A 16,846-nucleotide genomic window follows, 5' to 3' on the forward strand; every position below is an offset into this window, starting at 1 on the left:
TTTAAATCCTTGGAAACTATCTATTACAGCAAAGCAAAAAAACAATTTTAACCAAATTATTCTAATACATTTTTCTCACCACAAAGCTATAGATTTAAAAGCTATAGATACATTACTGTTTTTCACCTGAACAGTTACAGGACCGTAATCTTGGCCTTAACTGGAAATTTTGTGCATTTTCTATCCGACAAAAACAAGTTATTGTAAATAAGAACAAACGATATGCAGGGACCCAATGAGGGACTCGTACAGACGTAAACTGATATGCAGTATTTTTCTCGATCACATCGAATGTCTCCGGAGATAATCCATCGGCCACATGTTGCAGATCAAACATCTGGATGGCGAATTCAAACACACGCTATCCCTGTACAACAGCATGAGATATGACCGGATAAACATCAAGAAAAGTTGCATGTTTCTAAGTTCAAAAAGACGAATATGTTCACCTTTGTTCAGAGTTTTTCTCAGTCATCACCAACAACAAGGCTACAAATATTCAAAATGTCAGTAAATTTTTTTTTTTTAATGTTTTTATCTATACCTATCATTATATCTTATCTGGAGAAATGAAACATACATACAGCGACTTGCAGACTGCTTTTACATGAAACTATACACATCCACCAAAAAAGACCTGTTCAGAAAAAGAACGAGAGGAGACGGAGAAGAAGAAGAAGAAGAAGAAGAAGAAGAAGAAGAAGAAGAAGAAGAAGAAGTGCTCTCGAACAAGTGAGTCTGAAGGAAAAGACGTGAGTGCTTGAGTGAGTTTTTCCATTTGGAAGAGAAAGACATCGTTCAGAAAGCAAACGTCGCACAGAGAAGGAGGTAAGGGTGTGTAAAGTGTGCTTCACCTGTTCACAGGAACCTCCTGAGCGCCTTTGTTTCTGTCAAAATGTCTGTTTTAGGAATTGTGACTCTGTGCCTTTGTCAGGTTGTTTTAACCTCCTACTTCTTGTTTTGGAAATTGAACAAAAAAAGAAGCCAATTTTGCTCTCGTCAACACCAATAATCCAGTTGCTTTGTACATGAAATCTGTCCTCTTGTTAAAAAACACACCAAAGCTGCAAAATCGCCTAATTGAGAATATTTTGGATCCGACCTCTCAGATAATTTGCTCGTGGTGTTTGATGAAACTGGAAGTACAGCGAACTCAGCTGGATGTTAGAAATGAATTTCAGTTTTCTGCTATTCACAAACAATGACGACTAATGGAGCAGTTTTTTTTTTACATCTAACAGTTCAGTATCGTTTTATGCTAATACGGCACTGTGAAATTCAATGAGAGCGCTGTAGAGTTTTTGAAAATTGCTTCAGATCGTCTCTTTTTTCTACCCCCAGCCGTGTCCTCGGCTTCTCTTTTTGTGAAACTGAAACCGCTGCTCTCAGGGATCTAAAATCCGGCTGAGTTTTTTTTTTTTTTCCCCATCAAAGAGTCTCCGCAGCACAAAGCTGAATCCTCGACGGTTGGAAAGTCTCCCGCGAAGGACGCCGAGATCCGTTTCACCTCGGCTCAGACAGCTCAGTGTTAAAAGTCTGCGGGGCTGGACGTTCAGCCGGTCTCTTCTGAGGACAGCGAGGGCAGGGCTCGGTCACCACAACACCCACATTTTCAAATCAGTGACCCCTAAAACTTTAACCCGAAAAGACTGCGCTTCACACAACTAACTGACTGACGGTGGTCCTAGATCAGTTCTTGGGAGTGCTCTGGGACTAGACTCGAGGGAGGGAGGGACAGAGAGAGAGAGGCGTGGAGGGAGAAAGAGAGGGAGAGACAGTGGGGTTGTGTTTCTCCTCAATCAGACAGACGGGAAGTGGATCAGCAGGAGGGAGGAAACCCCCTTCTGGGCTGCTGGGTCACAGGTGGCTCTGCTCAGGGACTCGCAGGGGGCCGGGGTGAGGGGCAGGAGCCTTGGCTGTCAAAGCTGGCTGTCCTCGCCTTCCACTGCAGGACACACAGACACAAGGAAGTGATTCATAACACATATGTTAGTTTTTTTTTAGATTTATTTATTTTTTAAATGGCACCATCGCTCTCTGGTCAGTTTGAGCACAGAGCAAATATCTGTGTGGAGGAGACTGTCGGTACTCCAGGAATATGAGTAACCAATTTTTTATTTTCTTTTAAGGCCATTTTCGTGTTTAGCTTGGTGATGGTGAAGGAAAATAACAGTAGGGCACTCATACAAGGAACATAGACTCGATAAATAATACAGACACCCGCATACAGTCTCATCAAAACAGAGACAAGACTAGAATCTCTGTCTCGGGCCTTTCAATCATTGAAATAATAAAAACAACAACATAAAAAGTACAGGCCCCCTAAACATAACAATAATAAATAAGTTAACAGAGAAGTTGTTTTTTTAAAACATTATCAAATTATAATGTGTTTCAAATAAATAAATGACAGAATAAAATACAAGACTGGTTTACAAGACATTGTGAGTCATTCCCACAATGCCTTGGGGATGTAAACAGAAAGTATGCTGCTATAGATTCAGTCAATTAAGCTTTTCGCCACACATTTTTAGCCAACATTTGTCAAATATTGGCACATTTTCCCCATTTAAGTATGCAGAATTACCTATTAGGAGCCCCTGTTTGCAGTGTATCCATTTATGTACAGACAGCTGTCACTGGATTATTTCTAAACTAAAGAAAACTTAAAAATGCAATGTTTTTAAGGCAGGTTCTGTATTGATGAGGAGCGTGTTTTTTTTCTGATTTCTGAGCAGATTTATGGATGCTTATTCTTGATGGACATCAGATATTTACATCCTTAGAAAGACTAAGACACACTAACTTTATAAATCTGTGTATCACGTCTCTGTTTTCAGATTTGAGGTCAAAAAGGAGTCAAATTTTTGATCCACCAGTACCTTTAAGATCCCATCCCTGCTGGAAAAACCAGCAAACCAGCACCAAAACCTGTTTGTTGTGTTGTGCTATTTTTTTTTCCAGCAGGGGTGTGTAAAATTTAAGAGGATCTACTGACAGAAATGAAATTATGATATCATATCATAATTATATTTTCAGGGTATCATCCTCTGAAAACAAGAGTCAATGTGTTTTCAGTACTTTCTATATATCGACAGAGCGAGGGGCTTCTCCTCCGTGGAGTCTGCCATGTTTCTACAAACAAAATACTGGCCATTGTTTGTGTTCTCCTACACACTTGGAATGGGAGGCTGAGGTGAGGGGTACTTAGCTGGTTTCAATCTGGAACCTCACTGGTAGATGCGACTAAATCCTTGCACCGGCCCTTTAAATATTATTTTATTTTACCCTGCCATGTCTCTCAACCTGTCCACCCCACTGTTAACTCATCCTAGATGGTGATCATGCGCGGAATACTCCTTTATAAAAGTCTCCAGGACCAAACCTACCTCCTTCTCAGACTTCTTGGACTCCAGCAGGGGGTGCCAGTGTGCAATGGGCTTGCGCGGGTAAGCCAGCATCTCGTTCCAGTGGTCCCGGCCAAGTCCCTCGGCGTGGCATCCGAGCCTCATCACACCAATGATCTCATTATGACCTACCCTGTGGGGACACGCACACACGTACTGTATGAATACGTCTGACTTAACCTGACACGACATCTCGTACATCAAATACTTGTTTATAATTGCAAGAAGGGCATCTCGTAATGGAAGGAGACGCGAATCAGAATCGGGTTGTCCTGTCGATTTCGTGCTGCGGATCCGCAGCTGATTGTCTCGGTGACACCAGAATTGACTCATCTTTGGACGGCTATCAAAGGAGATCTTGATGAAAGCAGAGTGTTTTGTTTTTTTCTTTTTCTTTGGCACGCTCGCCGGGGTTATTAGCACAACCTCAAGTAATCCCAGCATCATAGCAGCCAGTCAATGAAACGCAGGAGGCTGGGTTTCAAACTGGTCTCTGCTCTTTTTATACTACACGGTAAAAAAAAAAAAAATACCACTCACAGTCTGACCTTTAACACGCCTGTTCTCATTCTGTCAGCGGCACTGCGTCCACTTTTCCTCTTTCCTGTTATAGCTTCACATACTGTAAATATAAGGGTACACTCGTGCACTACGCTAAGGAATTATCCGATCTCCTTCAGATGTATAAATACACTCAGCGTTTCAGCAATAATTCATGTCTGAAAGATGCCAAAGATGACATATCCTCTTCCTACTTCATTGAAAAATCCAGAATCACTGAATATGCCGATCTTAAAGGTCTAAAAATACAGAACACGAGTTGATTCTCAGTGTCTGTTGGCCGAAGGATTGGAGTTGTGTACGTACAAGTCGTAGTCCATGACGGAGATGTGCAGGCTGACGTGGTCCATGCTGTCCGGGGGGATGTCGAAGATGATGGCCTCGTTGTAGGTGGGGTTCAGAGTGTTCTTCTTGATGCTCGTCTTCTTCTTTTTCAAACGTCTCCCGTCACATATGAGCGACACTTTGACGTAGGGATCTGATCGTGGGAAAAGAAGGACGGGATGGGGGTGCAGGGGGGAACAGTTACAAACAGGAACTGCAGATAATTCAAAAATCATCGTGTTTTTAGGAAACGGTGGAGCGACAATTAGCGCAAAGAGGGCAGAGCTTTTTACAATGTTTGCCTTGACATCTTCAAAAGATGTCTGTGAAGATAGAGGCATCGGTGGCCTATTTCATCAACCAGTGTGTGTGTGTGTGTGTCTTCTTTTATGGTTTCTACTTAAGCATGAAAGCCACCCCGGAGGACCCGGCATAAAAGTAGATGAGTCAACGTCTTGTGTAAACAAAGAAGACGGGAAGCCGCAGATAGCATGACGGGGAGAGCTTCCTGATGAATGCCGATTTCAATCTTCATCCCTCAGCGGTAAATCGCCTCGTATGATCCATTATGCTCCGCTTCTGTCAGACGTAAGCTGCCCTAAATCTATAAACAACAAACACAAGAGTTGCTTGCTTTGCATATAATTTGATAGCTGCCGGGTTTTTACGACGACCGAGATTGAAATAATGGGAGACAGCTAAAGCCCCCTAAAAAAAAATTCTGGGGATTAAAATGTCATTAAACACGGGAGAAAAAAAAAATGCCACATCTACTCGGAATTACACCTGAACCCTGGCATTTAATGCACAATGAAATGTCACATTTTCACAAGTGATATCAGTATTGGGGGCCTGGAAACAAAAATGTTGGAGCAGTCAATTAAAATAAACAGACCGCCAGCGAATATTTGCTGACAATGTCTTAATATTGCAAGTGTTGAATATTAATAACCGCTGAAATAAACAGAGCGCAGCTGTAGAGACGTCTCTTCACTGTTTGCGCGCTTACAATTGGATATTCATGCGGGGATCATTCATTCTGAGCCACTGCAGCTGTAAGTGAATCACACACACACACATAAACACACACCTGAGTATCCAGTGATGTCCATGGCCTTGAGGTTCCTGCACTTGATGACAGTAAGTGTGAGTCTGCCCGCGGTGGGCAGGTAGCATAGCGAAAACATGATCTCCCCGAGGTCGACACTCTCCTGTTGGACACACACCAAAACAAAACAAAACAAATCCATTTTTCAGACTCACATTAACATTCAACACCGCTCCTTTTGATCCAGAGCGATGTACGAGGAGTTCAGTGTCTCGTCCTCCAGGTCCGCATGTGCGATCGATGGTATTTTTTATTACAGCCCGAGCCGTGTAACTGCTTGAGTGCAAAGTCAGTGAGGCAAAAGAGCAGAAACACTGTATTTTATGTGCCACTGTGTCGCCCGTCATCCTCCTCCATCATTAAACTGCAAAACATGGTAAAGTTCACGTTCCCACGAGAAACACAATCAGATTCTAACAACTGGGACGAATAAACTAGATAACTGGAGCGCAGATTAGACATAAAGCTGTGTAAAAGAACTAATATGATGTAAAATAATGCAACTTCTCAATTTGCATCTTTTTGGGGGTGAACAAGTTCTGCATTATGAGACTGTGATTTGGTAACTGCTGCATTGTTTTTTCTAATCAGGCACAAGAGGAATGCAGAAACATTTCATGTTTCTTGTCTTTGTATTGTCTTTGCATCAACGCCACAGAGCTACAGCCAGGAGGTGATTAGCTTAGCTTAGCATAGAGAGTGAAACCGGGGGGGAACAGCTAGCATGAGTACACCAGCATCTCTAATTTAACAGAAATTATTCTATTAATGGTTTTATTAAAGTGACAGACATCTCTTTAAACTCACTATTTTGCCAGCCTTCCTTTGTGATGTTAAGTTCACACACATATGGTGGAAAGCGTGTCGTTTTATAAAGGTAGGGGAATCTGAATAACTTGTTGTAATTTTTTTGTCCCACTTCCTGGTTTAGAACAAACAGAAAAGACGATATTTGAAGGTAAAAACCACATATTCGATGACGCGTTAGCCCCCGTTAGATGAAAGCTGACATTAGTATTAAACCACTTTCTGACTATAATTTCAGTTTATACAGGAAAGGGAGGAAATTAAGTCTGAAATATTAATGCAATACTGGATGTAATTAAAGCAGATTGGCTGATTACTGCATGTAATTGGTCAGTGAGTTTCCTGGGCCGCTAGTGCTGTAAAGACTAGAAAAGCTGCAGTGATTCAAATAGAAATGCTCTTTCAAAATGTAATAATCCTCAATAATTGACCAGACCTGGGCAGTGGTCCGTCTATTAGTGATCTCTGAGGGGGGGGATAAATCTAACCCTGCATTTTGGTCATTTTGCTAACAAAGGGAGATGGCGTCTCTCCTCAATTCACCCACTGGCCCTTAGCTTCATGTTGAATGCACAGACATGAGGGGTAGGATGTGAATAATATATCATTTTAGTATCATTTCTTGATGTCATTAAATGAAATATGAATTGGAAACAGGCACATGCACACATAGAGCCCAAGGGTTTTTCAATGAATAAATAAATTACTGTATTACTGTGCATAGGGATGTCAAAAAAACCAGTGGTTAACAGTTGATTGCATTTCCATGGAGTAATAATCATACATTTTCATCCTTGAGCTGCAGAACTCTACTGCACTCGGTAATCGACTCGTCAGGGCTTCCCCACAAGAGTAAGCTGCTGCAGGAGAGTGGTGAGCTGTGTTCACTTTACAATAGGAATCCAGCAAAGCTAGCAGATGTTTCGATGCCTCGAACTATGTGCTGGGATCCTATTTCCTTTCCTTTCTCAGGGTCACGGTGTGTTAAACCATGGATTAAACTTACACCGGAATATCCCTTTAAGGCCTGAAAAAAAGTCCCGCGCACATACTGCCGTTTTCTGACTTTCAGACCCTGTCCCTCTATAATCATGTGCACGTCCCTGATCAGAAATAATCTGAAGCACCCTGAATGATGCACACTGGGAAGAAAGGTGTAAAAAGTCGGGCCAATGGCAGCAGAGAGTTAATCAAGTGAGAAGAGGGAACAACAACAACAACAACAACAACATTTGGCCTTCACTTCAAGTCCTTCATGTTATTACGTTAAAAGTTTCTCCTTGAAAACGATCTGGTTCAATTCTGAGAACCATGGCCGTCCTCCCGATCAACTCTACGAAAATTTCATTACTCTCACTGCAGGTTTTTTATTGCGTTGCCTTCTGATCATGTTCCAGATGATCACCGTGAGTAAATTAGAAACACTCAGATTTACAGTTCAATAACTTAAACGTAATGTAGCACAATCACCCACATAATCAACAAGTGAACAAGTCGAGCAGACAGTTTTTTTTCAGAGAGCGATCCCTCGTGTGAGAATGTGTCATATAATCTAAATTACCTTTGAGACAAAACTTTCCAAACACAAACAATCGGCTTCTTGCGTGTAGAAACAGTCGCCTTTTGAGTCCCAACCGAGCTAACAGTCTCGAGTGGAGTGAAAGTCCTGTTGCCTGTCTCATGCGAGTTCTTAGCCCCATCCTATAAACAGTATTAAGGTCTCACAGACCCCTAATCTCTCTGAATGAGCTCGGTGAGAATCCCGCTGATTGGCAAATCTCCACACGTCTGTCTGAGTGCTGCAGTCTTAGCGTCTCTTCGCACATACAGCTGTGCTCCGGCTTCTCTCTGCTGCGGAAGTGAGGGATTTCTCTCTGAAGGGTGTGAAGGTTCAGCCATAATGTGAGAGCACAGCAGAAATGTCAAGTGTTGTAAAAGCATAAAGTGACACTTTGATTGTCCTTGTAGGAACACAAGCTGTTTCGGTGCCAGTCAGAATCATCTGCACGGCATTAATCATGTTTTAGCCACGCTGGCAGCAACACTGCGGGGACGACGACGTCAGTCTGTTGATCGGTCGTTAGGTCAGACGGGATTATCTTATATAATGAGCAGTTTATTGATATCTATGAAATCTTGCAGAGGGATTCATGATTCCAAGATGATGTAGCCAAAAAACTTTGGCGATCGTTTGACATTTCCTCTAGAGGCGTGAAGTCGACAGTGGACGGATTGTTTTGTCCCCCTCAGGATGAACTGTTATATATTTGGTGAACTCACCTCATGTTATTACTATCATTGAGGATTTAACTTTACATTTTGTTGAAGGCTATTTTGCAAACTTGACAAGCTAGAACTGAACAACGCATATGGGCCAAAACCACAGACAGAAGACATACAAGAAACACATGATAAATAACACAAAAAACTAAAATACACACTGAGGTTTCAATCAGCTGGTGGTTCTGTGCTGCAGCACAGCCTGTGTAACCTCTGCTTATCTAGGCTGCTGTTTAAAATTCCAGCTGATAAAGGCACAAAGGACTTCTTAAACTGATCCAATTTGCACCTCTGAGCTCTGGTCTGATGGTAAGAACTCATAGAGAGAGTGCAGAGCGAGGGATGAATCACAAAGGACTCTCAACTCTGGTCAAAGACACACTGAAGATTGTAATGATCTGTCTGACTGATGGCTTTCATCGCAGTTTGAACCAGATGCGATAACTTTCCAGAGTCATCACAAACTTTATAAATGGATCAATGCAGATATAATCATATGTAGCACCTGCAACTGCTCCAAAAGATTTGAACTTTTAATACAAGGTGGCAACTGATACGTCTTTCTTATGGCTGATATTGATTATTAGCAATCAAGGAGACTAAAAACAAATGTCCTTTGCAGTGAAAATGTAAATCTTTGTGTCCAAATTTCAAACAACCAGTGATGAAAGGACAATTTACAGGTACATTCCTTGAGGTTTTTTTTTTTATTTTCTGCTACTTTACACATCCTCTCCTACAATTATTGGATACATTTAGTCACCAGTTACCGTTAAGATTCAGATTATTCAGTGTTTATCCTCTCTCACGCTCTCTTGTTCAGTAGCTTACACTTTTCAACTGTGCTTTGTCCCTTAACTACATGATGTCCGGTTACGCAGCCCTGCTCCACAGGCAAACCACGCTGCACAAAAATGTGCTTTTCCAAGGTCGTTTTTGAAGCGGCTGCACCTGCAGTGAAGAGTCTCTGTGTGATCATAACGACACTGTGGCTGCGTCATACAAAGACCGACAGCCTCTTTGGTTTTAGTCACTTCCACATGATCAACATTCTCCTCCAGTTGTGCCACTGATCAGCGTGTACAAACCATCCCAGAATAGTTCAGTCAGATCGAACACACATAAGAAATGGTCTGAAATCGATAACTCACCTCCGCACTCTTTATCTTAGTAATGCCTGTGTAAGTTGGCGGTATTGATGAATAGCTCTCCTTGATCTGTGAACTAAGTAAAGCTCCCTCCCTCCCTCTGCTCAATATTTCTCCCTCCCATTAAACTTTGCGGAGTCCTTTCGAAGCAGCGTCTTAATCTCACCCAAGACTTGCATTACGCATCACTTCATGTTTTGTGTTTTGTTTCCACCCAGCCTCGCCATCTGTGCGTCCTTCATGTTGCCAATCGAGGATTTAATGTGAGCAAGGGATTTTGTCATAAAATCATTTGGCGGTTCAATAAAGTTTGCGTGCCAAGGATATTCCACGCCGCTGTTCTGCCTCCTAAGCAATAACGTTGAGATTATTGAACGACCCCTCGTAGAAGCTCAAGTTCAACAACCGGAGGGGGGTAAAACTGTCAGTAAGGTAAGAGCTCCGTGGATGTGATGAAGTGGTGAGGGCTCTCAGGTCCTGGACACGGTGCCAGAGACAAGGTACACTCAGTCCCTGAACACAACCCTCCCTGACAACATCAGCATGTAACGAAGCTCCAAGAAACATGAGTCAGAAATTCTTCTCTTTTTTTTCTCATGTTAGAGACGTTGATATCTTGTGACTCATCCCTTAATGTATTCTCATAAGTGACAATTATGTTTTTTGTAGAATATGAATCTGATTCATCATATCGCACAGGTTGATATATCTCCAGTCATTTGATTCACGTTACCGGGCCACAGCTGGCAATTAAATTCCCTCGGCACACTCCTTTCCCGAAATCAGACACTTAGAAGACTCTAAACCTTTTTATGATTGTTTGGATTTTAAATGTTTTTATTATTGAAATCACTGTTGGATTATATTTTCTTGAAAGCTGAATAAAGACGCTCAAATGTTGCCTTCTCTGCACAGTCAGGAGGAAACTTCAGCTGGGGGAAAACTGAATCTGTCATCGTTTTTTTTTTGTTGTTTTTTTTTAATTTCTTTGGCCTAAAAGTAGTGAAAATATTGTTTAGGGACTATTTTAGCAACGCTCGGCACAACGTCATTGGCAATTACATCACATTTGCATTTGTTTTTTCAGCTCTGCATAGAAATATGATCCATGCGAGAGTGTTTTCTAACTGTCCAGACTGCACCGCCTATCTCTGTGTCTTTAACTTACATTGCTGTGGGTTGAAAATAAATGAAAACAAGTCACGCCTTTTGTTGCCTTTGTTCCTGTTGTACCGTGACCCCAAATCCCTGGTGTGGATCGAACTGTGGCTTCTGTGTACCTTCACACCCTCGATGTCCAGCAGTGCAAAGTGAAAACATGCTTTTTGAAGTTGCGCGCAGATCAGAGCGTCTCAGCCTGTCACATTAGCGGCAACTTCACTCTGAAAACAGCTGATCCAAAAGCTCAACAAAAGCGTCACTTTCCTTCGTTATGTTGACCAGCTGGTCGCGGCTCTACTCATGGAACCTCACTTATTCAGTGCTAATGTGTTGCTACTTCATGGTGATGAATTTGTTGAGCCGATCACCTCAACAAAAAACTTCAAAAAACACAAAGTCTTTGATGAACTACTCTTGGGAAGGCCACTGCAGATACGTGCCTGGACTGTTATGTGACACTGCGCCGGAAGATGTCTAAGATGTCTATTTTGAGCATAATGTCTAAGGCCCAGTTTCCACTAAAGTACCAAAAATGTGCTTTGTGCACTGACTACCAGAACACCCCACAGAGTACAAAGTGAATTTCAAGGTCAGAAAAATACCAAACTGTCAGAGTGCTGCCTGCACTCGTCATTTAGCTGCCACAAACGTAAAAAACCCATTTGAAGGACTCATTTGCAAAAACAGTTATCTCGCTCTTGAGTTCCTAAATAAGGGTTTTTAATTGTGTACTCAAGGGAATATCAGTCAGACTGGTGTTAGTTCATTCATTTTAGGATGGATATTATCTGTTGCTACAGCTCGGCGGACACTGTTTTGAATTGTTATCAATCTTGCATGTCGTTTTAAAGGAACTATTTGTAAGAAAAGTAGATTTTTGAGTCTCATTCCCAACTCATCAAATACAGTAATAACACGCTGGGTTTCTCATCTTGTCAAAAATTGACATTTTGGGATTTTAGGATGGGTCAGACGCCATCCCAAAGTTTATGACGAGTTGGGAATGAGACTTCTTTTTTACAAATAGGACCTTTAACTTACACTACACCTTTTCAGTTTGCCTTTCTGCAGGACAAGAACCTGCAACTTTTATGCTCATCTCTGGATGGTTTTGTCCAGTAACATCTACAATGAAGTTTTTTCAGACAAGACAAGTGCTTCCTCAACAACTACCGTCTTTGAACGGCTCTTGTGAGCTTGGACCTGAACAAAACATCTGACATACCAGAAAGCCATCTGATCATATGACAGGCAAAACGTTGATCAACTTCCTGTCAAATGAAAACCAATTATTAAGTTGGTCGATTGTGATTGATTCGGGGTTAAAATCTGTCTCGCCAGTTAAAAACTCCCCCAGATTTCTAGTAAATGTCCAGAGGAACTCGACCTCAGTGCCGGGAACTTTGACCCTGGGTGCAAAATGTGACTCAGACGTATAGATTGTAATGCATAGTGTATATGAGAAAAAGCCAATGGATTCTTACACTGGTGGCGTATTGGATTTCCCTCCATATGTTCGTCTCCCTGGAGAGGTCTGACGTCTCGAACAAGTTTTCCAGCACCACCTCCCCGATCATATCATGTCGAGAAAACCGGTCAAAGTCAAAGACGCTCATGTGGAGCTTCCTGACCGCCAGCTCGTCGTAAGGCACAGGAAACTGGAAGCTCTCGCTGAATGTGGGGTTGAGCGTCTTCCGGTGGACGCGAGTCTGGAACTTCTTGCGGTCGGGCAGCAGGTAGATCTTCACGTACGGGTCAGATGTGCCGCATAAGTCCTTGGCGGGTAGGTCTACTGCCTTGAGGATGTTGACTATGAGGCATTCGTTTTCGTAGTCATACTTGAGAGAGAAGTTAATGGAGCCACAGTTTTTGCTGCTGCCGTTCTTGGACGAGTCCTCTGATTCCAGCGTCTTCTGTTGGTAGAGCTCTGGCTGGATGCGGCCGATGCTGGTGGACGTTTCCTCTTTGTCCGGCACGTAGTCATTTCCCAGGTCTAGACTGCTCACCTGCATCTGCCTGGGCAGGTGTCTTTTGAATGAGTTGTGCCTGCAGGGACAAGAACATACGAGAAGACAGAGAGTGACAGAGAATCACTTGTGTTAAAGTGATGTGGCGACAACGAGCAGAGAAACTGCAGGTCGTTTTGACTTCACACATTCAAAGACGCACCAAGCTGACCTCAAACAACAAGCGCTGACAAAGGGTGACTGATGGTGTCACCTCATGTAACCTCACATCTTCTGTTAAAGACTGATCAAAGACAACAGCCAATGACTAGCTGGTTCTCCTGTGGGAGGAAATAGCTCATTGCCTGTGGCTTGTTTGTATATTGTCTTTTAAAAATGCATGAGAACAATTGCCCTACTATTCTCATGCCACAGTCACTGCCTGGAATACCAATTAATTATGAATTATGTCTAATTTTCAATTACAGTATTTTTAAACCAGGGGCCCTGTATTTACATGCTTTGGTGTGTTAATGATTCATATCCGACCTAATGTCTGGAATCGGTCCAGTAGCCGTGACAACAGCTGCTATGTAATCCTTTGGGGCAACTGCAACTAGCAAAGTTACGTCCACTCTAAGTTCTTGTTTTTGCCACAGGTTGAGGTTGTTTTAGACCTTTTTGTTAAATAATAAGATCTTTTTTTCCAGCCAGAAACGCCAAGTCTTCAAGGAAAAGACTTGCTGGGAAATCTCAGGAAGTTGACAATAGAAACGTGAATCAAGAGAGTCGGAGAGAGGAGTTTTGAGCACACCTAAACAACATTTTCTCACTTTCCAACCTGTCAAATACAACCTGCTCGTCCCTCCAGCATCTCTTCTTGAGGCACCCCATCTAGAACAGTTATATAAAGAGCAAGAACGGCCAAAGTCAGGGAGATTGTCCACTGCCACTTTCCCTCTAGCGACTGGGGCTCATTTCTCATTTGTGACCAGAAGTCAAGAGTGATTTGTGTTTGATTTATGTATTAAGTAAATGAATGTATGTAAATAATGTCACATATTTGTTACATTACTCACAAAACTTACATTATTTGAAACCAAGGTGTAATCTTTTCCTTACCCTAACCAAGTAGGTTTTATGCCTAAACCTTAACCAAAGCACAACCATTAGACAACGTTAATAACACTCCATAAGTTATGTCATACTAACAATTTGTTAATCTGAAGTAAGACAGGTAGGTAGAGCATCATAGCTTGAAGTGTTAGGGCCAAATTTGGAGTTAGGAGTGAGAATGTGTTGACCTCGAGGAACTGCCAACAAGAAGTCATGGCTCATTACTGGACTGATTTCAACCATCGAGATAAAGAAACTGTAACAACTGCCCCCGAGCAAGACTTCTGCTTGACCCAAGACTTGTGTACCTCAGTAGTTCAGCCACCAGAATAACAACCGCAGCCTGTCAGTGACAAAAATATCCACTTCTGCTACTCAGTTGCCCCAAAGGAGAACACTGCCGATGTATCTCAGCTGCCAGCTGAGGCAATCTAGAGGACGGAAGTATGACTGATTTACACACCAAAACATGTGAATATAGGGCTCAGGTTTTAAAATATTGGAATTCCTCTTTAAGCAATAGTGTGGACTCAAGTCTTTCGAGTCTCAAGTTAATCCCATGTCATTTTTCCTTGGGCAGGTCAAGACAGTATTTAAAACCTATTCTAAACTGATGATTCGCAATTCATCTTGTCTCAAGTCAAGTCATGAGTCCAAGCCGAGTCTCAAGTCATTCGTTTTCTGTCAAGTCAAGTTGCAAGTCATCAAAATGGCGACTTGAGTCAACATCTCTTCCTTTTAGTTTTGCTCTTCTTTGCTTTTTTTTCCCTTTGCCTGAGGAACGGGAAACTACAGTAAAATGTGCAGCTGAAAAGTAAAAGTAAAGTCACCATAAAAACTGAATTAATGAAACAACCACAACAAAAAGCACAGTGACAGCCACTGAGGAGCCAGGAGTGACTGATGGTTTGCTGTGTCAGGACCCTTCATGCAAATCGCTGCTGCTTTAATCCAAGGACAGAGAGACGTGTGCTTTTTAAAGGGTAGCTGCATAATAAGCAGACTGATACTCAACACTAATGTGCCGAAAATGTGCAACTCTGCTTACACTGGCACGCCTGTGTTTTTTCTCCACTCTGTTCCATTAATTCTCATGAAGAAGCCATCACATATAATTAGCCTTACCATAATGACCTGCAATGAGCTGCCTCCAAGGCAGCGGGCAACACGATCTACAGTATTTACTATAATTAACTTTTGTAGATACCAAAGTGCTCAGATTGAAAATTCCTGCTTTCATTAGAGATATAATAAGGCTATTAGGTGCCTACTTTCTGAAAATACACAATGAGTGGCTACTTTTTTCTGACTTATTCCTTGTATTTCTTAAACTCTACTCATGTGTGCACACATGCATGCTTGTATGTACCCTCGAGCACATTTTCACATGGATAACCACACGGCACAGTCTTGTGTGGCATCAGTTGCACGTGCACATGTATGTGACTGACCGAGTCGAGGAAGTCGGCTCAGTGGTTTGCCTCTGCATGCGTTGCGTGCGGCGCAGGAAGTGCTCCCTCATGGACAGCTGCACATCAGTGGGGATGTCAGGAGAAGTATGGCTTATCTTCACGGCTGCCTCCAGGAAGCCCATCGAGCCCACGGGGTCCTTCACCTTCTCCGTCGCCATGGTGACCGCTGGCTGCTGGGGACTGGGGAGCAGGGGAGGAAGAAGAGGAGGAGGCGGCGGCTGCAGAGGGCGGCGCTCTGGGCCACAGGCCGGGCCGAGGGATGGACTGTGGAAATGGGCCTTAGCGCGCCAAGGCTCACAGCACAGCTTCCAGGAGGCGAGCGTTAGAAGGCCGAGCAGAGCCAGGCCACAGACCACAAACACGCCGAGCAGGAGGCCAGAAGAAGCGTCTGGTGACGAGCCGCGGGGACCAGAAACAGAGGATCACACAATATGGACAAACAGATGGTGATTACAAGGGTTGAGGGAGGAGAGAGAGAGAGAGAGAGAGAGAGACAAGCCATTAGGACGTGATTTTTCATACGGTCTGGTGCTATATCAGTGGTTTTTATATAAGACGTGGGACAGTGGGCCAAGTGCGCCGGGAGATGTGCCTCATAAATATTAAAGTAACCTCCATTAGTCTTCAGTTCAGCCAAAGGGTGAGAGCAGCATATTAATGTAAACAGAATTCAGAATGTGAGCATGCAACGCTCCCGTGCACATGTACGCATTTCATTTATGGCGAGAGGGCTCGCTGTGGAGGTAAAAGTAATTATAGTCGGACAGATGAAAGAGGAAAAAAAAAGCAAACAATGTAATAAATTTGAATTTTTCTTTTTACTCATGGGAATAAAACCAATATGTCAGAAGCTTTCCTCTGAACATGGAACAGATAAAAAAAAAAAAAGGAGCAAGGCACAGTCAACCTCATTTATTTCCCGCCATTTGAATACGCGTCTGCAGAATAAAAAAGACCTGGAGACGCACCAGGAATGCTGACGAGGACTCATCGGCACAGACGCAGGAAACACACAGGACCGTATATCTCTGGTTGTTGCCTTCGGGACGTTGGCCACAGTCCCTCCATTCTTGATTTAAAGTAATTATATTTCACCTGATACTGGAATGTTTTCCGCACTCTCCAGTTCTTTACATTTTGCCCGATAGCTGTTTTTTCACACGTTTATCTACAATAAGCAGCGTCGCGGTGGCCGCTCAGAGCAGCCCTGAACTCAAACACCTCTGACACTCCAGAGACGGCAGGAAAGCAGCTGCCAGGCACAACGAAGAAGCTCCTTTTCAAATATTTACCTGGCTCAACCTTCGCCCACATTAGTAAAATATGAGCATCGACAGGCGCTGAAACCTGCAGGTGGGGTTGTGTTTTTTTTTTTGTGTTTTTTTTTTGAGAGAGAGAATATGTGTGATTTATTATTTATATGAAAAATCAGATAGTGATTGATGTTGCGGTCTCTGGCAGCGGTGCAGGAGGAACTCAGATTCTTCACTCAACTTAAAAATTGCAGTATCATGGA

General features: G+C 42.8%; 1 protein-coding gene across 1 annotated transcript in view; it reads right to left on the reverse strand.

The window, feature by feature from the left end:
- Nucleotides 1-515: 515 nt before the first annotated feature.
- Nucleotides 516-16,846, reverse strand: part of syt6a (synaptotagmin VIa) — a 63,581-nt gene continuing 47,250 nt past the window's right edge. The window contains exons 2-7 of the mRNA XM_037104958.1: nucleotides 15,310-15,718; nucleotides 12,281-12,842; nucleotides 5,383-5,503; nucleotides 4,275-4,446; nucleotides 3,390-3,540; nucleotides 516-1,945 (exon numbers count right to left, since the gene is read on the reverse strand). Of these exons, the coding sequence (XP_036960853.1) occupies nucleotides 1,874-1,945; nucleotides 3,390-3,540; nucleotides 4,275-4,446; nucleotides 5,383-5,503; nucleotides 12,281-12,842; nucleotides 15,310-15,718 (1,487 nt within the window). The 3' untranslated portion in view covers nucleotides 516-1,873. The remainder of the gene's footprint in view (nucleotides 1,946-3,389; nucleotides 3,541-4,274; nucleotides 4,447-5,382; nucleotides 5,504-12,280; nucleotides 12,843-15,309; nucleotides 15,719-16,846) is intronic.

This window comes from Acanthopagrus latus, chromosome 7, assembly GCF_904848185.1.
Source record: "Acanthopagrus latus isolate v.2019 chromosome 7, fAcaLat1.1, whole genome shotgun sequence".
NCBI classification, from domain to species: domain Eukaryota; kingdom Metazoa; phylum Chordata; class Actinopteri; order Spariformes; family Sparidae; genus Acanthopagrus; species Acanthopagrus latus.